General features: G+C 40.6%; 1 protein-coding gene across 2 annotated transcripts in view; it reads right to left on the reverse strand.

Moving 5' to 3' along the window:
- LOC139762045 (carbohydrate sulfotransferase 11-like) overlaps positions 1-22665 on the reverse strand; it is a 35167-nt gene extending 12502 nt beyond the window's left edge. Inside the window, exons 1-2 of one of the 2 annotated variants that reach the window (XM_071686814.1) lie at positions 22480-22665; positions 3378-3458 (exon numbers count right to left, since the gene is read on the reverse strand). In XM_071686814.1, the coding sequence (XP_071542915.1) occupies positions 3378-3439 (62 nt within the window). In that variant the 5' untranslated portion in view covers positions 3440-3458; positions 22480-22665. Of the gene's footprint in view, positions 1-3377; positions 3459-3761; positions 3900-22479 lie in introns of those variants that run through there. The other variant, XM_071686813.1, reaches the window with a different exon arrangement.
- Positions 22666-23192: the final 527 nt, after the last annotated feature.

The raw sequence follows: 23192 nt of genomic DNA on the forward strand, positions 1-23192 counted from the left end.
ATTGTCATTTATATCAGTGGGTGTCCCATGCCTTTAGATTTTACCCCGAACAACTACATTACCCACTTGCGTATTCAAATCGCACATCATTAATGTGTATCTGATCCCTTGCTTCACTGTTGCTCGTACAACGCAACTCCTTCCAAAACACTCGGCTCCCTTCTTTCTTCCTCTCGCTTCAACTATTAGAATGACTAATCACTCACCACTCTCACATTCCATTGACAATGGAATCCAAAGGTAAAGTAGATCATTAATGAAAGAATATTTCCCTACATCCCTTGTCAGTGCTTCCCTTTAAAGTTACCTTTAAGTCCCCTAACCTTCTCCACCCCAACTTCTAGGAATATAATATTCAGATTAATGAGTCAGTGCAGAATCTTGTACCTCGTAATCAGATCTCGTCTTTCCTTCTTAGTCTTGCAGTATTTACATCCTCTGTTCACACCTCAAATTTACCAATTTGGAAAACACTTTTACACATTCTCGCATATTCTATTCTTCTCCAGATTGCTTGTATTTTAAAATCAAATAGCGTCTCTAACAAAGATTCCTCAAAGTCAAGCCAAGGTCTTACAAACGTGGTATATATCTTCTTAAACATGTCTTCATTTACGAGTCTCTTATTCCTCTGGTTGGCAGTGAATGATAACCTGCTTCAACATTCATCCCTTGCGTCTCACAAATGATAAAATGTCTTGTATCGATATAGACAAAAAAAATCTCACTGTTTGTCTCTCGTAAAGTCTCCCCAGGTACCCACTAGTTTCACCGAGGTTCTTCTGATTTTCTCGCCATTCTTAAGCACATGAATCTCGCTACCATTAATCTCCCATCCTGCAAAAAGTGCCGGAGGATATGCATCACCCTGCAAAGTTTCCCATTCTCCCACATCATCAGTCTCGCCCGCTAGTTTTGCTTGACCTGCAAGCATGCGAACGAATGATGTCGCTCGTATGTGGTAGATCGCTGAGATGAACAATGAACAACACACACATCTTAAGGCCAGTCCTTTTTTGGCATTCCACTGATTATTTCCTCCAACGACGAATATTATCTCCTCACCAGTGTTCTAATCACTCTTCCCCTCACTTATCTTCTAATCTATGTTATCTTCTTACCAATGATGCTGACCTCTTTTCCTTCAGCCGATAGATTATCAAGAAGAACTATGTTAGATATCATGATGATCAACACCAAATTAAATCCATCTACTTATCACTAAATGTAATCAAGAATTATGATATATTTCTCCGAGTCATTTTCTTGTACTTTGATATCGTACAGTAAAGGTTGTTACTTAAGTGACAGAAGTTTTTAGTTCAGAGGATTGTTTCCATGGCCCATCTAGTGTACTGGAACAACAGCTGCACATTTCCAGTCCTTCAAGATTACCTCTGATGGCGTCGAGTCTTTTAGATATGGTCTTCTAAGGCTCATCAAACTGCGTCGCAACACTCCTTCGGTATATTCGGGATATTCTATTTGCCTCTGGGGATTCAGCCTTCATCAGTTCTGTTAACAGTGTCACAACATCCTATTCGACGACATCAATTTCATCCATCCCTTGTCAATTGAGGTCAACTCTCCAGTCCAGAGGATTTGTGCTGTCATTTGAAAACACTAGAAATTATCGTCCATCGCTTATCTTTATTTTTCTTTCTTAAGTATTCCCTCAACATAAGCTTCAACATAAGCCTGTACCTGAAACAATTTGTCTTCGATATATTCAATTTGCTTCTAATGAAGTCTTGAAAAGAAAGTTTTGGATTATCTCCAGATCTATCAACAATCTGTTCCTCACTCTCTCTTTCTCACTCCTCCGTCATCCTGGTCTCTGAGTAATTATTTCTAGCTTATCTGTAACTTTCGTAAGCCAGTGCACTGTGTGCACTTATCAGAAGTCTCTCCTTTGTCTCTTTTTCAAATCTCCCGTCTATCTCTCTCTCTCTATATATATATCTATCTATTCATCTACATCTTCCTACCCACCTACCTGTCTATCTATCTATCTATCTATCTATCTATCTATCTCTTTATATGTCTGTCTGTCTGTTTATCTGTCTATCTGTTCGTCTCTCTCTCTCTCTCTCTCTCTCTCTCTCTCTCTCTCTCTCTCTCTCTCTCTCTCTCTCTCTCTATCCTCCATCATTTACACCATTCAGTGGATCAGGTACATACAGCATCTACATCGCTCAGACACATACTCAACACATACCCAACGAGTCAAATATACTTATACGAGAACTTCTTACTTTTACACTTAATACACTTACCTGGCTCGTTCAGTGAGGACCAACGTCTCTAGCCACACCATCTCCACTCACAAAATGCTTCCACTGCATTCGAACCCTGGTCATTTATCCCGTATCGACATCTGAAATATCTCTTGCGTACTAAACAGTTCTCTCATGCCATTTATCCATCTCTTTCAAGGTGTACCGTTTCTCCTTGTATCTTCTTCCGTATTACTGTCCAATAACCTGTTATACATTCTCCCTGACCACACCATTCGTGAAATATTCTTATACGTGCGACTTTCCACGGATTTCTTCACACCACATACCTTCTTATGTCCTCGCTATACGGCGTATCCTGCTAATTTGAAAGCAATTTGTCCACCTCAAATACTCTTATTTTGGCATCGTATTCGAGCTTCAGTATCGTATCCACTTATCAAAATTTGAGAGGAGTATTCCTTCATACAAGCTCCCTGCACAAACTTCGCTCGGTATTCTTTTTTTTTTTTCACTCACCATAGCTATCTCACAACTTCCAACTTTCCACTATGGATAAAGATATCATTCATCTCTCCCCGTCTCTCATCTCTTTCAAAGACGACCGTCTTGCTGTTACTCGTCACGCACTATCGCCGTTCTCCTCCTCCTTCATACCACACTGATACAGCACCTCACTCCATCCTGCTGTTCCTCTGGTTTAACCAACAACACAGCCTCATGTGCATATAACAACTGTGCTCATTTCCATTCTGTTTCTCCATGATTCTGTACAATAACAGAAACACACCATCGCTCTCATTTCTAGCAATGTACCGTCTATAAGACCATAGCTAACCACAGTGACTGTTTGCTGTATGATAGAATAGACGAAACAAATTTCTTCTACGTTATATATTCAAATATCAAACATAAGAAAACTGAGCTGAAAGATGGTGGTGTGGGAACCATACCTCTGACTACACAGTACTCAACAGTAATTCGATTTCTATACGAGACACCAGGTGTCCTGCGTAATCAAGTAAGGGTTGAGACCGTCGCAATCTGCAGCTCTACCATGTACACGCACAAGGTGTGTGTGTGGCAGGAGGGAGTGTGTCACACAGGTGGGGACGAACCTCTGGTTGAGGTAGTACTCACCACAGTGTCCACATGATGGCAAACGCCGCCAAGCTAAGCAACCTCCTCGTCCACCGACACATAGGGACGCCTGATCCAGACCTGTGTGGGAAGGCAAGAGACTGTTATCATTTCATTTATCATTTTCAACTGATATATCTGGACAGTAGAGTGGGGTCCCTACCCACAGTACAGTGATGTGCATACACTACAGTGTCACCAGTTTACCAATTGTCATTGAGACGTCCTAAAAAAATCCCCGAATTTCATCAATAAATAATCATTGCCTGAAAGCATATCACAGGTATCACCATACGCGTCACTTACACTGACTATATCACAGGTATCACCATACGCGTCACTTACATTGACTATATCACAGGTATCACCATACGCGTCACTTACATTGACTATAAATTCCACTAATTCCACATCACGAGTTATTTCCCAGTTACTCTGGAGCACACACGCCAGTGCTACAGTCCTCCGTACTGACACATCGCCAGCATCACCAGCCAGCGTCGTAACATCACTGTACCTTACCGTAACCTCCCACCTCCTAACTAAACACGGGAGGCGAACACGACCCCCGCACACCCGACCTGACACACACCAGCGCCGTTACACCTGTTTCACCAAAGACGCCATCAGAATGTTCGTATCTCAGATACTTCACAACCACGACGGGTAATCAAACATATGGTAAGAGCACTTGATCTCTCTGTCACTGTCTGTTTAACTGTCTGTCTGTCTTTCTGTCTGTCTGTCTGTCTGTCTCTCTCTCTCTCTCTCTCTCTCTCTCTCTCTCTCTCTCTCGATAGATAGATAGATAGATAGATAGATAGAGAGAGAGAGAGAGAGAGAGAGAGAGAGAGAGAGAGAGAGAGAGAGAGAGAGAGAGAGAGAGAGAGAGAGAGAGAGAGAGAGAGAGAGAGAGAGAGAGAGAGAGAGAGAGAGAGACACCATGGCCATTTCCCCCAGTACCGCTAGGTCAATATCAGCATAACGGGAGGTGAGTGAACGAAGAGGGAGTGAGCCAGCTGTAAGGGTGTCAGTAGTACACCCGCACGTCATGGGGAATGTTTTTTTGATGTTAGCTGAGACGGCACGGGCAGCTGAGGCCCTGATCAAGGCCATCTCATTAACACTCTCTCTCTCTCTCTCTCTCTCTCTCTCTCTCTCTCTCTCTCTCTCTCTCTCTCTCTCTCTCTCTCTCTCTCTATATATATATATATATATATATATATATATATGAAGGTGAAATCGCATTTCAGCAGGAGTTCATATGATTTCATTTAACATGTAATTTTTCTATACATGTAGCACGACATGTTTCGTGGAGACAGTCCACCTCATCAGGTGCTAGTCCTTAGCAAAGTTATCTACATCCCATCACAACATAGTTCTGCCGTCTAGCGTCTACAGTTACAAAGGACATCATCTACATACCTAATCCAAATTGCCTTAGAGGGTTAGATATTCATTGGTAAATTTGTTTCAAAGAATTCCATATAACGATTACTTGATACTACTGGTGAAGAAGAGTTATCCATCGCCATACCAAATTTCTTAGCATGATTTTCTCCATTGAATTAAAATTCACAGTCTTTTATACACAATTCCATCAATTAAGTAAAAACAGACCTTTGAAACATGTAAATGAATGCCATCCAAAATATCAAATGAATATTCTAAGAGGTCATGAATTGGAATTTTTGTGAACAGAGATGAAACAGCAAAGCTAACCAGTTCCGTATCAAAATTAACCCTGATATTAAGCTTATTAACTAAATATACGTTGTTCATGATATTAGAATTTGATATCTTACCCACTAATGGGTTTAAGAAAAAACTAACCATTTTGACAATTCATATGTAATGGAGCTCATTGAACTCACTTTGGGTCTTGCTGGAAAGTTTGGCTTATGTGTTTTGACAAGTCCATACATATATGGCAAGGAAGGGGACAATGATGGAAATCTTTTAATGAGAGGAACTTTACCTTTCAACAACAACTTCAGTTCTTTGTTAAAGTGAGAACTAAATGCTTATAGAGGATGTCTACTGAGTTTAAAGTATGTTGTATCATCACAAAGAATTGTAACACTAATATTACTGAAGGTCTGAACAAATTGCATGACTTTATTGTAGACAAAATTTGTGAACAGTTCCCTTTCTTATCCAAATAATAGAAAAAAAAGGATATGAGAATCATCATACCAGACCAGAACACACCAACCCGAACACCACCATCCGGTAATGCGTGTTTACCAATGGCGCTTAGCTAAGTCTCTTCCTTGTACATCAACTGACTGTCCTACATCTTCTTTTTCATTCCCGTATCTCCCCTGACGATGTGATCATTACACGAAAGTGCACTTGGGAACTTATCGTGTTTCATTTTCCTGTTTTTTTCTTTTTTTTTGCGTATACTAGATCTCACGCACCACAGTGATCTCTTGCAATATATATGTATATATACACACACATATATATATATATATATATATATATATATATATATATATATATATATATATATATATATATATATATATACATATATATATATATATATATATATATATATATATATATATATATATATCATACACATGTACATACACACGTCCACACACGCAAATATACATACCTACACAGCTTTCCATGGTTTACCCCAGACGCTTCACATGCCTTGCTTCATCCACTGACAGCACGTCAACCCCTGTATACCGCATGACTCCAATTCACTCTATTTCTTGCCCTCCTTTCACCCTCCTGCATGTTCAGGCCCCGATCACACAAAATCTTTTTCACTCCATCTTTCCACCTCCAATTTGGTCTCCCTCTTCTCCTCGTTCCCTCCACCTCCGACACATATATCCTCTTGGTCAATCTCTCCTCACTCATTCTCTCCATGTGCCCAAACCATTTCAAAACACCCTCTTCTGCTCTCTCAACCACGCTCTTTTTATTTCCACACATCTCTCTTACCCTTACGTTACTTACTCGATCAAACCACCTCACACCACACATTGTCCTCAAACATCTCATTTCCAGCACATCCATCCTCCTGCGCACATCTCTATCCATAGCCCACGCCTCGCAACCATACAACATTGTTGGAACCACTATTCCCTCAAACATACCCATTTTTGCTTTCCGAGATAATGTTCTCGACTTCCACACATTTTTCAAGGCTCCCAAAATTTTCGCCCCCTCCCCCACCCTATGATCCACTTCCGCTTCCATGGTTCCATCCGCTGACAGATCCACTCCCAGATATCTAAAACACTTCACTTCCTCCAGTTTTTCTCCATTCAAACTCACCTCCCAATTGACTTGACCCTCACCCCTACTGTACCTAATAACCTTGCTCTTATTCACATTTACTCTCAACTTTCTTCTTCCACACACTTTACCAAACTCAGTCACCAGCTTCTGCAGTTTCTCACATGAATCAGCCACCAGCGCTGTATCATCAGCGAACAACAACTGACTCACTTCCCAAGCTCTCTCATCCCCAACAGACTTCATACTTGCCCCTCTTTCCAGGACTCTTGCATTTACCTCCCTTACAACCCCATCCATAAACAAATTAAACAACCAATATATATATATATATATATATATATATATATATATATATATATATATATATATATATATATATATATATATATATATATATATATATACATATATATATATATATATATATATACACATATTGTGTAAGCAGGCAGAATGCTTTCTGTAGTTCACTGTTCTTAAAGATCACTATATATATCTAACATTCACCTGCTTTTTTTTTTAATTTTCCTCAGCACAAACTTTGATTCATTAAATAAAGTGTGAATTAGATGTCCTATATTCATTCTTACTTTATTTTTGAAATATATAAGACGTTTCGGGCATACAAACACTGCCCATATTTAGTCACGTTGCTTATAAATGATACAAAACGATATTGAAAGCAAAGTAAGATTGAATCACATCTTGAAGTTTTGCAAATGAGAGCGGTGAGTGACGAAGATGATATGCTGATCAATGGACCGTGTTCCCTCGGAGTTCATGCACGGTGGTGTGGTTGGTACAGGTCAAACTCGTTGGGTCAACGGTTTCTCCACCTGGGAAAGTTCGGTTGACGTAGAGTGCGAGGTCATCAGAGGTCCTGTACTTTGATGGGTTATGCAGGGATTATATCCTCATGTGTACAAGGCTTCTGTAGTCTTGTAGGGTCGGGGCAATATTTCAGCATTATCGTGTTTTCATTACGATGCTGACGAGCGAGATTCATGTTATAGTGTTAATGCATATGTAGTTTAGAGCCTCCATTTTGAAGATGAAGTGTTGAACATGGAATGAGTGATGCGGTAGTCATACCGATGTAACTCATGTTGTTTTGAAGTTTACAACCTTTAACTGGGCGGAAGCACATGCATTCTACTGTGTTAGACTGGTGGTGTATTGTTCTGTGTAAAGTTGTTTCTCATTATGTCGTCACTAGTTTTCTTGTTCTTGTAGTAATGATGATGTAGAGACGATCCTCAGGTCTGGTTCTTAACTATCGTCTCCTTCAGGATACGTTCTTTAGTCTGATAGGCAGAAGAAATCTGGTTTCTGTAGAAAACTCGATGAACAGTACTGGGTTGTCGTTGGGTGTGATCAGCTAATCAAGTATGGATAAACACATTTGTCTCTTTATAAATGATTTTATCATAAAAACTATTGTAAACTAAAATTTGCTAGACTCTGGTGACTTCATAGTGGAAAAAATCACATGAAGAACACTTCTCCGCTCCCTCACCCATCCCTTTATGACTCACCTTCGTTTCCATGGTTTCTTTCGCTGACTTGTCTATTCTCTCTTCAAACTCACACTGCAGCCAACATTTCTAAACCTAATAACTTTGTTTTTTATTCACAAATACTTTCAACTTTCTTTTTTCCCACAAACTCTCCCAAACAAACACACCAATTACCACGCTAACTAACTCACTTCCCAGGCCCCCCTCATTTCCTACTGACCCGCTCCCCAACACCTTTGTGTAAACCCCCTCCCCACCTCTCATGCCCTATGCATAAGCAAATTAAACAACACTGGTGCCAACACACACCCATGCAATAGAGCCACCTTCTGCTAGAACTACTCATCCTCCTTTCTACTTATTCGCACGCATGCCTTACTCTCTTGGTAAAAACTCTTTTCTGCTTCTGAAAGTTTTCCCTCTACACCATAAACTCGTAACACCTTCCACTAAGCAACTATATCAACCATATCATATGCTCTCTCCAGATTCGGAAATGCCTAGTTCAAATCCCTCTGTCTGTCTATGTATTTCCCTCGCACATTCTTCAGATCAAACACTTGACCCACATATCCTCTACCGCTCCTGATATCACTTTGTTCCTCCCCGTTCTCATGCTCTGTGGATGGCATTACCCTCTCTATCGCTACTCTCCCATACAACCTGCCAGGTACACTCAGACTTATACCTTTGTAATCCGAACACTCATCTTTGTTCCCTTGGTTTTTATAAAGTGGCATTATACATGCATTCCGTCAATCCTCAAGCACCTCACTATGATCCAAACATACCCTAGAAATCTTAATTAACCAATTATCAACCCAGTCACACATTATCTTTGGAAATTTAGCTGCAATGCCATTTCACCTTAAGCAAGACTTTCACCACCTTTTCTCTCTTTATTAAACCACTTTCCATGACTCACTTCCAATACGACCCCGAACCTAACCTAACCTATCATCAAACACATTCAATATTCCTTCAAAACACTCAGTCCTTCACCTATTCACTTGACCACTGCCTGTTACCATATCCCACTTTACCCTCTTTACCAATGTTCCTATTTGTTATCTGATTTGCTCATCGTCTTCCAAGACAACTTATTCTCTTTAATGTTTGCTGATACTTGCTCACCCTAACTTTCATTTGCTCTTTTTCAAACCCTTCCTCTTGATCTCCTGCCGCTATCTCCTGTACATTTCCTAATCACTCGTATTCTTTTTCTCAAAATTCTATTATTGAATACACAAAAAATTATAACCTTGATATTAGTGAAGGTCGACACAAATTGGATGGCTTTATTGTTGATAAGATTTTTAAACAATACCACTTCTTGTCCACATAAGTTTATGATACGCTCGTTGTTTGTCTTGGACAATCACTTGTTAACCAAATGGCGTCCTAGTTCGTTGTATTTCAACTGACTTGTATTTCTTTCTTGTATCTCTCCTGATGATGCGATTATCACACGAAAGTGCACTTGGGAACTTATCGTGTTTCATTTTCCCCGTGGACTTATAGGAATATATATATATATATATATATATATATATATATATATATATATATATATATATATATATATATATATATATATATATATATATATATATATATATATATATACAGGGTGTTAAAAAACGATAGGTACAAAATTTGACATTAGACAGGGACACCCAAAGCAAACACTATTTCAAGAATACCAAAACTTGCAAAACTAGTTAGTTTTCGAGATACCGAGCTTTAAAGTTTTAACTTTGGTATGTCTGAACTGTAAACTTTAAATGTAATATTAGCTTACAATCTGGCAACACTCGGTTGATTAAGGTGTGACAACACTCGGTGTTTACGAATTAGCTCACCGTTGAACGTCGTGGTGACAACATGGCACATTTGTCTAATCAAGAAATCATTGCAGAAGATCCAAGACTGTTGTCTCGTGTCCAGCAGTCCTTTCAGAGGAGGTGTCAGGTCTGCATTGCAGCAGAAGGTAGACACTTCGACCAGCTATTGTAGATTGTGATCGATAATACATGTGTTTACACAATATTTGTTTAATTTTTCACTATATCGTCTGTTAGAAACGAAAATGCTTGTTAATAGGTGTCAAGTTAAAACTTTAAAGCTCAGTAAATCTCAGTATATATATATATATATATATATATATATATATATATATATATATATATATATATATATATATATATATATATATATATATATATATATTGTTCCCTGGGGATAGGGGAGAAAGAATACTTCCCACGTATTCCCTGCGTGTCGTAGAAGGCGACTAAAAGGGGAGGGAGCGGGGGGCTGGAAATCCTCCCCTCTCGTTTTTTTTTAATTTTCCAAAAGAAGGAACAGAGAATTGGGCCAGGTGAGGGTATTTCCTCAAAGGCCCACTCCTCTGTTCTTAACGCTACCTCGCTAATGCGGGAAATAGCGAATAGTTTGAAAGAAAAAGAAAGATATACATATATATATATATATATATATATATATATATATATATATATATATATATATATATATATATATATATATATATATATATATATATATATATATATATATATATATATATATATATATATATATTATCCTGAGGATAGGGGAGAAAGAATACTTCCCACGTATTTCCTGCGTGTCGTAGAAGGCGACTAAAAGGGAAAGGAGCGGGGGACTGGAAATCCTCCCCTCTTGTTTTTTTTTTTTCCCCCAAAGAAGGAACAGAGAAATTTGCTGGAAGGTACTAAATTGTTAAGTAAGGGGAGAAATATTTGTGGTTGGCGTGGTGACGCCATGAAACAGACGAAGAATGGCCCATCCACTCATACACACATATATGTACATAAACGCCCACATACGCACATATACATACATATACATATCTACACTTACATGCATATACATACACATACGCATACATACACATGCACACATTCATACTTGCTTGCCTTCATCCATTCCTGTCGCTACCCCGCCCCACAGGAAAAACAGCTTCGCTATCCCCTGCTTCAGCGAGGTAGCGCCAGGAATACAGACAAAAAGGCTCATTCGTTCACACTCAGTCCCTAGCTGTCATGTTTAATGCACCGAAACCACAGCTCCCTGTCCACATCCAGGCCACACAGACCTTTCCATGGTTTACCCCTGACGCTTCACATGCCCTGGTTCAGTCCATTGACAACATGTCGACCCCGGTATAACACATCGTTCCAGTTCACTCTATTCCTTGCACGCATTTCACCCTCCTGTTGTTCAGGCCCCGATCGCTCAAAATCTTTTTCAGTCCATCCTTCCACCTCTAATCTGGTCTCCTGCTTCTTCTTCCTCTTCGTCAATCTTTTCTCACTCATTATCTCCATACGTCCAGACCATTTCAACATACCCTCTTCTGCTCTCATAGCCATACTTTTCTTATTTCCACACACCTCTCTTGCCTTTACATTACTTACTCGACCAAACAACCTCGCACCACATATTATTAACAAACATTTCATTTCCAGCACATCCACCATCCTCCGTGCAACCTTATCAATATCCCATGCCTCGCAGCCATATAACATTGTTGGAACCGCTATTCCTTCAAACATACCCATTTTTGCTCTCTGAGATAACGTTCTCGCCTTCCACACAGTCTTCATCGCTCCCAGAACCTTCTCTCCCTCCTCCACCCTGTGACTCACTTCCGCTTCCATGGTTCTATCCGCTGTTAAGTCCACTCCCAGATATCTAAAATACTTCATGTCCTCCAATTTTTCTCCGTTCACACTTACCCCCCCATTAATTTGTCCCTCAACCCTACTGTACCTAATAACCTTGCTCTTATTCACATTTACTCTCGAATCTCCTCTCACACATTTTCTAAACTCAGTCACCAACCTCTACAGTTTCTTACACGAATCAGCCACCAGCGCTGGAGTATCAGTGAACAACAACTGCGTGTATGTGTTTGATATAATACATTACAATACAACATGATGTAATGTGACATGATATGATATATGATCACATCTACGCTTGGCAACAAACTGAAGTTATCTAGTTTGAAAGTAGTTCAGCACGGAAGATGTAGAGTTCCTGAGCCGTCAAGAATACCATACAACATAGTTTAATCAATGAGACAAAATTTTATGGTAGTCTATCCAGGGCACTTACACAGCTGTTCAGTACACTGCCAGAAGACATAGAAACATGCGTGGCACAACCACAAAAACATTTAAAAGAAAACTTGACACGTGGTTGAAATCAGTCCCAGATAAACGCAAAATAAATGATTATATAATGCAGGTGGGAGCAGAGTGGACCAGTGCTATTCATCAAGCGAGACGTGCGATGGGGACGACATGCCAGCAACGCGACTCCGGCAAAATCTCAGCGGAAACGCGCAGGCAGGTACACACTCTCTCTCTCTCTCTCTCTCTCTCTCTCTCTCTCTCTCTCTCTCTCTCTCTCTCTCTCTCTCTCTCTCTCTCTCTCTCTCTCTCTCACTCTCTCTCTCTCACTCTAGCCCCATCCCAGGCCGTTAAACGTATGTCAGTAACATATTCAGAAAACAACCGTTTCAGAACCCAAATGAAAGACGTGGTGTCATTTTCCGCCGGAGTGAGTGGTGTAACCAGATACCAAGCTGGAAGCTCAACCCTCAAGCTTTCCTCTCATATTCACATTCATCTTCCTGGATATTAAGAAGTCTTACTTGTGATTAAATTTTTAGAATTAACAGCATTCAATTTTCTGTCGAATTTTTAGCAAGAAAGAAAAATGATTTATAACAAACAATATATATATATATATATATATATATATCACTTTCCTCTCTTCCTACACGTACACATGCCTTACATCCTCGATAAAAACTTTTCACTGCTTCTAACAACTTGCCTCCCACACCATATATTCTTAATACCTTCCACAGAGCATCTCTATCAACTCTATCATATGCCTTCTCCAGATCCATAAATGCTACATACAAATCCATTTGCTTTTCTAAGTATTTCTCACATACATTCTTCAAAGCAAACACCTGATCCACACATCCTCTACCACTTCTGAAACCACACTGCTCTTCCCCAATCTGATGCTCTGTACATGCCTTCACCCTCTCAATCAATACCCTCCCATATAATTTACCAGGAATACTCAACAAACTTATACCTCTGTAATTTGAGCACTCACTCTTATCCCCTTTGCCTTTGTACAACGGCACTATGCAAGCATTCCGCCAATCCTCAGGCACCTCACCATGAGTCATACATACATTAAATAACCTTACCAACCAGTCAACAATACAGTCACCCCCTTTTTTAATAAATTCCACTGCAATACCATCCAAACCTGCTGCCTTGCCGGCTTTCATCTTCCGCAAAGCTTTTACTACCTCTTCTCTGTTTACCAAATCATTTTCCCTAACCCTCTCACTTTGCACACCACCTCGACCCAAACACCCTATATCTGCCACTCTGTCATCAGACACATTCAACAAACCTTCAAAATACTCATTCCATCTCCTTCTCACATCACCACTACTTGTTATCACCTCCCCATTTACGCCCTTTACTGAAGTTCCCATTTGCTCCCTTGTCTTACGCACCCTATTTACCTCCTTCCAGAACATCTTTTTATTCTCCCTAAAATTTACTGATAGTCTCTCACCCCAACTCTCATTTGCCCTTTTTTTCACCTCTTGCACCTTTCTCTTGACCTCCTGTCTCTTTCTTTTATACTTCTCCCACTCAATTGCATTTTTTCCCTGCAAAAATCGTCCAAATGCCTCTCTCTTCTCTTTCACTAATACTCAGTGAATGTAGTGAATGTAGGTTTGCGGCAGGGGTGTGTGATGTCTCCATGGTTGTTTAATTTGTTTATGGATGGGGTTGTTAGGGAGGTAAATGCAAGAGTTTTGGAAAGAGGGGCAAGTATGAAGTCTGTTGGGGATGAGAGAGCTTGGGAAGTGAGTCAGTTGTTGTTCGCTGATGATACAGCGCTGGTGGCGGATTCATGTGAGAAACTGCAGAAGCTGGTGACGGAGTTTGGTAAAGTGTGTGGAAGAAGAAAGTTAAGAGTAAATGTTAATAAGAGCAAGGTTATTAGGTACAGTAGGGTTGAGGGTCAAGTCAATTGGGAGGTGAGTTTGAATGGTGAGAGGCTGGAGGAAGTGAAGTGTTTTAGATATCTGGGAGTGGATCTGTCAGCGGATGGAACCATGGAAGCGGAAGTGGATCATAGGGTGGGGGAGGGGGCGAAAATTTTGGGAGCCTTGAAAAATGTGTGGAAGTCGAGAACATTATCCCGGAAAGCAAAAATGGGTATGTTTGAGGGAATAGTGGTTCCAACAATGTTGTATGGTTGCGAGGCGTGGGCTATGGATAGAGTTGTGCGCAGGAGGATGGATGTGCTGGAAATGAGATGTTTGAGGACAATGTGTGGTGTGAGGTGGTTTGATCGAGTAAGTAACGTAAGGGTAAGAGAGATGTGTGGAAATAAAAAGAGCGTGGTTGAGAGAGCAGAAGAGGGTGTTTTGAAATGGTTTGGGCACATGGAGAGAATGAGTGAGGAAAGATTGACCAAGAGGATATATGTGTCGGAGGTGGAGGGAACGAGGAGAAGAGGGAGACCAAATTGGAGGTGGAAAGATGGAGTGAAAAGGATTTTGTGTGATCGGGGCCTGAACATGCAGGAGGGTGAAAGGAGGGCAAGGAATAGAGTGAATTGGAGCGATGTGGTATACCGGGGTTGACGTGCTGTCAGTGGATTGAATCAAGGCATGTGAAGCGTCTGGGGTAAACCATGGAAGGCTGTGTAGGTATGTATATTTGCGTGTGTGGACGTGTGTATGTACATGTGTATGGGGGGGGTTGGGCCATTTCTTTCGTCTGTTTCCTTGCGCTACCTCGCAAACGCGGGAGACAGCGACAAAGTATAAAAAAAAAAAAAAAAAAAAAAAAAAAAATATATATATGTATATATATATATATATATATATATATATATATATATATATATATATATATATATATATATATATATATATATATATTCTTTTAAACTATTCGTCATTTCCCGCGTTAGCGAGGTAGGGTTAAGAACAGAGGACTGGGCCTTTGAGGGTATATCCTCACCTGGCCCCCTTCTCTGTTCCTTCTTTTGGAAAATGAAAAAAAAAAAAAAAGGGAGGGGAGGATTTCCAGCCCCCCCCCGCTCCCTCCCCTTTTAGTCGCCTTCTACGACACGCAGGGAATACGTGGGAAGTATTCTTTCTCCCCTATCCCCAGGGATAATATATATATATATATATATATATATATATATATATATATATATATATATATATATATATATATATATATATATATATATATATATATATAGAGAGAGAGAGAGAGAGAGAGAGAGAGAGAGAGAGAGAGAGAGAGAGATGGTTCATCATTTGTTATCCTTTGAAGATCTTAGTTCACAACTATGTATCTATCGGAGCATTCTTTTCAGAAGTATATGTTTACAGAAGGTTTTAGTTCACTGGCGTATATTTGTCGAAGCTTTCACTTCACCCACTATACGAGTATATCTATCGCAGCTTTTATTTCACCAGTATACGAGTATACACATCCATCAAAGCATAAGATATATACGGCATCTCTATCTACCTAAGTGTTTAAGGCGTATTCATAGAAACTTTATGAAATGTCCTTCGTCGCCATGGATAAGACAACACCAACATCAGACGACTTTGGACTGATTTCCACACAAGAGGTGGAACTACTTCGTGATGTCATTCGGTGTGAGGATATACTTGATATCATACTCAGTGTGAGGACATACTTGATATCATACTCAGTGTGAGGACATACTTGATATCATACTCAGTGTGAGGACATACTTGATATCATACTCAGCGTGAGGACATACTTGATATCATACTCAGTGTGAGGACATGCTTGATATCATACTCAGTGTGAGGACATACTTGATATCATACTCAGTGTGAGGACATACTTGATATCATACTCAGTGTGAGGACATGCTTGATATCATACTCAGTGTGAGGATATGCTCATAGTTAGGAAAACACAGGAATTCAGACAGTAACAGATCACTGTGTCCCTTCGAGGCTGTTTGGCAGTGGAAAATATCAAAAACTCACAGATCGGTGTGGAAAAAAAATTAGAAGGCGTACAGATAATTCCAAAAATACAAACCTTCAAGCTGTTAATATAACTAAAGATACGCAGATAATGTTAGTCTAAGGCATGAAACGAAATATTCCTCCAGTCGAATCATAATCGTATCTGTTGTATTGCTTTCAACCACTCTAACCGGTAATTATTTCCAAAAGTTAACAACCTGTTGAAGAAGTATTTCCCCTCATTCGAGACAAAACGTTTGCCCATAAGTTTGTATCCATTACTACGAGTGAAGTAGGAAGAATGAAATATTAAGTAACTTCTTAGAACAGATTATCAAAACCTTTGATTTTGAAAACTTGTGTTTTGATCCCTCTTAACCTTCGCTGTTCCAAGTTAAAGAGATTCAAGTCTTTTAGTCGGCTATTATACCATTTGTTTCTCAGTTCGAGCTTCATTCTGGTTAGTTTGTCGCTGTAATGTCCATTCTATGTCTTTTTTTCAAGCAAGAGGACCAAAACTGAGCACAGTATTCAAGATGAGGACGCACTAGTAGGTCGTAAAGAGTAAGCATGATTTCCCTTGACTTACATACAGAAGTACTTATGAATACAGGAATTCTGTTCGCACTCTTCACTGCTGCGATACGCACCTTACTTGACTTTATAATACCCAAGTTTTTTACCTCATTTACCTTTTGCAGTTTAACAGAATCCACACTGTAACTTACCTTCTCGTGTTTGCTACCGGTGTGTAAAACTTTGCACTTATCGAAATCTCAAATTCACTTGCCAGCTAAGACTGGTTCCTGTGGCACACCACTTCTTACAACTAACAATTCTGAGTCAACCAATTAACCAGTCAACCAGTCGACCAGTCAACCAGTTCCCTATCCACAGAAGTATAACTCCAGCTGTACCATGTCATTTAACTCTTGCTAATAACCTTTGATGCAGCAACATATCAAGTGCTTTTTGAATATCTAGACAGATGGCACCAACTGCTTTACATCCATCATTCATGTTGATTATACAAGAAAAGAAATCAAGCAAATTTGTCAGACATGAGCAATTTCGCCGCAGACCATGCTGAGACTCGCCCAATAAGTGATGTCTCTCCAAACGGTTTATAATTCTGCCTCGAATGAGGATTTCCATAGGTTCCCAACCACACACGTTAAGCTAAATGGATGATAATTTCCGGGCATTGACTTACGGCCTTTTTGAACTATTACCGTTACACTGGCAGACTTCCATTTCCTCGGCATATCTCCCGTAGCAAGTGACTCAGTGCAGATAACAGTCAAGACCTTCACTATTTTCGTCTTCCATATTGTCCTGAGATAAAGCTTTTGTGTACTTTGGTGTGTCTTCAACTTTTATGTGGATTTGTTGTAGAACATATTCCTCTCTTATCATTGAAATTGGTTTTGGGGGAACTGAGTGTGAACGAATGTGGCCTATTCTGTCTTTTGCTGGCGCTACTTCGCTGGAAGGTGGGTAAGGGGGATGTACTACATGTTAATCGGGGTGGCGACAGGAATGGATGAAGGCAGCAAGTATGAATATGTACATGTGTATTCATGTATATGTCTGTATATGTATGTGTATGTATACGTTGAAATGTATATGTATGTATATGTGCGTGTATGGGCGTTTATGCATATACATGTGTCTGTGGGTGGGTTGGGCCATTCGTCGTCTGTTTCCTTGCGCTACCTCGCTGACGCGGGAGACGGCAACTAAGCATGATGAATAAGTAATGAATAGATAAATGAATATATATATATATATATATCATAGAACATACAAACCTCCAACAGCCAGGATCGAACTTGGGACCCCTGTGCAAGAGGCAGGCATGCTAACCGCTAGGCTATGGGACTGTATAATAGGAAACAACTATTCGAAATACTGAGTACTCGAATACCCTTCGTCTCACAATGGTGAGCAACGGGGTCTATACTTGGTTGTTTCCGAACAGACGCACATAGCCAGCTGATAGCGTTTTACCGAACCTAACTGTACAAGGCGGAGGTATATGAATACGAATAAAGTGCATATGAACGCGCACCTTCATAGAACATACAAGTTCCTATGCATATATATATTTCATCCCTGGGGATAGGGGAGAAAGAATACTTCCAACGTATTCCCTGCGTGTCGTAGAAGGCGACTAAAAGGGGAGGGAGCGGGGGGCTGGAAATCCTCCCCTCTCTTTTTTTTTTTTAATTTTCCAAAAGAAGGAACAGAGAAGGGGGCCAGGTGAGGATATTGCTTCAAAGGCCCAGTCTTCTGTTATTAACGCTACCTCGCTAACGCGGGAAATGGCGAATAGTTTAAAAGAAAAAAATGAATATATATATATATATATATATATATATATATATATATATATATATATATATATATATATACATATATATATATATATATATATATATATATATATATATATATATATATATATATATATATATATATATATATATCAAATAGCTGGAATCCGCCTGCTCGGGTTTACACCGTGAGTGAAAAGTCACCTTTGGCGAAGCTATATAATCGGGAGGACAGTCTCGTCAAACAACTTCTCACTGGAAAGGAGTCTACCTACCCCTGCTACCAGAAGTAACGCAGCCTTGAGCTGAAGAAGCCCCTAGAAGCCCTGGGTAACACCCGAACTCTCTCATAGGTAGTGGTCTTGTGGTAATCATAGACAGATGAAGATATCCCTAGCTGTGGCTCCTGTTTGGCCTGACACTGTGGAAGAGTTACGGCAATGTAGGTTCCTGTCGCCTGCACCCCCATCCAATCACCCTCTAACCCCGACTCCTCCACCCTTCCTACTGATATCCTAAAGGCACACATTGCATCATGTTCACTGCAGCACCCGAAATGTTACGTAACTTTAACCCTCCCTTCCGTGGTAAGCCTCCTGTTGGCACTGTATTAACTGACGTGAGGCATTGGATGGAAAGCTGACTTTGGTATATAAAATTAAAGTGATTTCTTATACTAATGCTCTGATGAAAGTAGGAGCCACAGAGATTCGAACTAAGGAGCCCGGGATATGGGGGTGGTGACTCTCCTTCCTCTGCTTTCTCCAGGACGTATGTACAGGTGTTTCCTCACACACCTGAGCCTCGTACTGAACACCTGTGTATATCAGGCTCGTCCTCATGTCTCAGGTGGCCAGATGATACCGTGAATATTTGCCGAAGAGAAAGATATTGCTGATATTTGTCGTGTAGATATCAGCCGACGTGTTCTTAACAGGCGCCAAAGTGGATCTCTCTCTCTCTCTCTCTCTCTCTCTCTCTCTCTCTCTCTCTCTCTCTCTCTCTCTCTCTCTCTCTCTCTCTCTCTCTCTCTCTATATATATATATATATATATAGGAGGAAGTGAAGTGTTTTAGATATCTGGGAGTGGATCTGGCAGCGGATGGAACCATGGAAGCGGAAGTGGATCATAGGGTGGGGGAGGGGGCGAAAATTCTGGGGGCCTTGAAGAATGTGTGGAAGTCGAGAACATTATCTCGGAAAGCAAAAATGGGTATGTTTGAAGGAATAGTGGTTCCAACAATGTTGTATGGTTGCGAGGCGTGGGCTATGGATAGAGTTGTGCGCAGGAGGATGGATGTACTGGAAATGAGATGTTTGAGGACAATGTGTGGTGTGAGGTGGTTTGATCGAGTGAGTAACGTAAGGGTAAGAGAGATGTGTGGAAATAAAAAGAGCGTGGTTGAGAGAGCAGAAGAGGGTGTTTTGAAGTGGTTTGGGCACATGGAGAGGATGAGTGAGGAAAGATTGACCAAGAGGATATATGTGTCGGAGGTGGAGGGAGCAAGGAGAAGAGGGAGACCAAATTGGAGGTGGAAAGATGGAGTGAAAAAGATTTTGTGTGATCGGGGCCTGAACATGCAGGAGGGTGAAAGGAGGGCAAGGAATAGAGTGAATTGGAGCGATGTGGTATACCGGGGTTGACGTGCTGTCAGTGGATTGAATCAAGGCATGTGAGGCGTCTGGGGTAAACCATGGAAAGCTGTGTAGGTATGTATATTTGCGTGTGTGGACGTATGTATATACATGTGTATGGGGGGTGGGTTGGGCCATTTCTTTCGTCTGTTTCCTTGCGCTACCTCGCAAACGCGGGAGACAGCGACAAAGTATAAAAAAAAAAAAATATATAAATATATATATATATATATATATATATATATATATATATATATATATATATATATATATATATATATATATATATATATATATATATATTTTTTTTTTTTTTTTTTTTTTTTTTAAACTATTCGCCATTTCCCGCATTAGCGAGGTAGCGCTAAGAACAGAGGACTGGGCCTTTTTTGGAATATCCTCACCTGGCCCCCCTCTGTTCCTTCTTTTGGAAAATTTAAAAAAAAAAACGAGAGGGGAGGAATTCCAGCCCCCCGCTCCCTCCCCTTTTAGTCGCCTTCTACGACACGCAGGGAATACGTGGGAAGTATTCTTAAACCCCTATCCCCAGGGATATATATATATATATATATATATATATATATATATATATATATATATCTTCATGACTGGGTAATTAGAGGAGAGGAGGAAGAGGTGGGATAGGAGAGAAGATGGACTGAAAAAATTGGAAGAGGAGATTGAAGTGTGTACAGGTGTATGGTGTATTCTCTCTCTCTCTCTCTCTCTCTCTCTCTCTCTCTCTCTCTCTCTCTCTCTCTCTCTCTCTCTCTCTCATGCCTGTGGATTATTTTTTGGAAGCGTGTGTCTGGTAAGTTTGAATGGAGAAAAACTGGAGGAAGTGAAGTGTTTTAGATATCTGGAAGTGGATTTGGCAGCGGATTGAACCATGGAAGCGGAAGTGAGTCACAAGGTGGGGGAGGGGGCGAAAGTTCTGGGAGCTTTGAAAAATATGTGGATGGCGAGAACATTATCTCGGAAAGCAAAAATTGGTATGTTTGAAGGAATAGTGGTTCCAACAATGTTGTATGGTTGCGAGACGTGGGCTACAGATAGCGTTGTGCAGAGGAGGGTGGATATGCTGGAAATGAGATGCTTGAGGACAATATGTGGTGTGAGGTGGTTTGATCGAGTAAGTAATGACAGGGTAAGAGAGATATGTGGTAATAAAAACAGTGTGGTTGAGAGAGCAGAAGAGGGTGTATTGAAATGGTTTGGTCACATAGAGAGAATGAGTGAGGAAAGATTGACAAAGAGGATATATGTGTCAGAGGTGAAGGGAACGAGGAGAAGTGGGAGACCAAATTGGAGGTGGAAAGGTAGAGTAAAAAAGATTTTGAGAGGTCAGGGCCTGAACATGCAGGAAGGTGAAAGGCGTGCAAGGAATAGAGTGAACTGGAACGATGTGGTATACCGGGGTCGACGTGCTGTCAGTGGATTGAACCAGGGCATGTGAAGCGTCTGGGGTAAACCATGGTAAGTTTTGTGGGGCCTGGAGTTTTACACTCGTGGGGCACCATCTCTTGAAATGTTTCCATCATACAACATTTCAAACTTTCGCTTGCTGCGTTTTCGCTCGCGTGCGCGGTGTGATAATGACTGATCTACAGACATACATACTGCATGACTGAATTACTGCGTCATGTATCAGCCTACTGACATCATTAGAGAGATTCATCGTGCGTGACGGGTGATGAGGCTGGGTTTGGTACCGGAGCCAGTGTTGGGCAGCCACTAATTCATCCAATCTACCGCTAACTTCATTGTGGATACGTCACTGCACCGGGAGTAGTCTGGATGGGGTTTCCCATTTCATACGACTGAAGTTAACAGTTGTGTATTTCGTGTGCGTTATCAGTCAGGCATTTACTTATTCACTGGATATCTAACAACGTCATGAAGATCGTTATTCATAACATCTACAAAATAGTTCATTAGAATTATTATAAAATGACATAATTGAAATCATTCGTGTCGAGTACCTTTTTTTTTTCTATTTTTGGAGGATGTTTGTCATGAGGACCTGGTGTGACAGATCACCATCACCAAGTTCTCAACACGTCACAAAGATCAAAATCAACATAAGTTTCTCAATCATGTGTCTTCCAGTAAACTGTTCAACGCTCAAACTGTTTGCGTGGTTTCATCTCGCACGTCGGGTCATATATTTCACACTCTGGTTTATTGGTCAACAACGAGAGTAACTTACTATGTTCCACTGAAGATGAGGTCAGCCGAAGATGACGGTCCAGTCCCTACAGCGCCTTAGCTTCTTGTCATCCAGGAGGAGGGACTTCCTGTATAGGGTATGACCCAGAACGCTGGAGGTCTGGTCCAACCACACTCACAGGCTGAGATCTTCCCGACCACTGGCGAGGAACTCTTACCTACACACATCACCCGTGGCCTCCCTGCCACACCTCCCCAACACATTTCACCGTAAAAGCTTCGTCATTCCACCCCCTCTCTCTTTCCCTCCCACTGCTGGCTTACCACCTCCACGCTCATGATAATGATTCCTTATGTTCCTTTTGGCAATAAGTAAAGGTATATATATGTGTGTATGAGTGAATGGGCCATTCTTCGTCTGTTTCCTGGCGCTACCTTGCTGACGCGGGAAGCGACGATAAAGTACAATAAAAAAAAAAAAAGATGATAATTTGGAAGTGATGACGAACCTCTACCCTTACCACACCGTGCTGTTGTCCGCCAATGCTCTTGTGTCGGCGGGATTTCCCAGTATATGACAAGTAGTTGTATACCTTCATGCTGGAGAAAAACCAGCTCTTTAGGAAAGCTTTTCATTGTGTTTTTTTGTGTTTCCAAAACGAAGAATAAAAAGTCGTGTGTCGCGTGAAGGTGCGATGGTTATGAGATCATATTTACGCATTCCTTTATTCCTTTTATTTCTCTGGAAGAACA

This window comes from Panulirus ornatus, chromosome 42 (assembly GCF_036320965.1).
Source record: "Panulirus ornatus isolate Po-2019 chromosome 42, ASM3632096v1, whole genome shotgun sequence".
Lineage (NCBI taxonomy): Eukaryota > Metazoa > Arthropoda > Malacostraca > Decapoda > Palinuridae > Panulirus > Panulirus ornatus.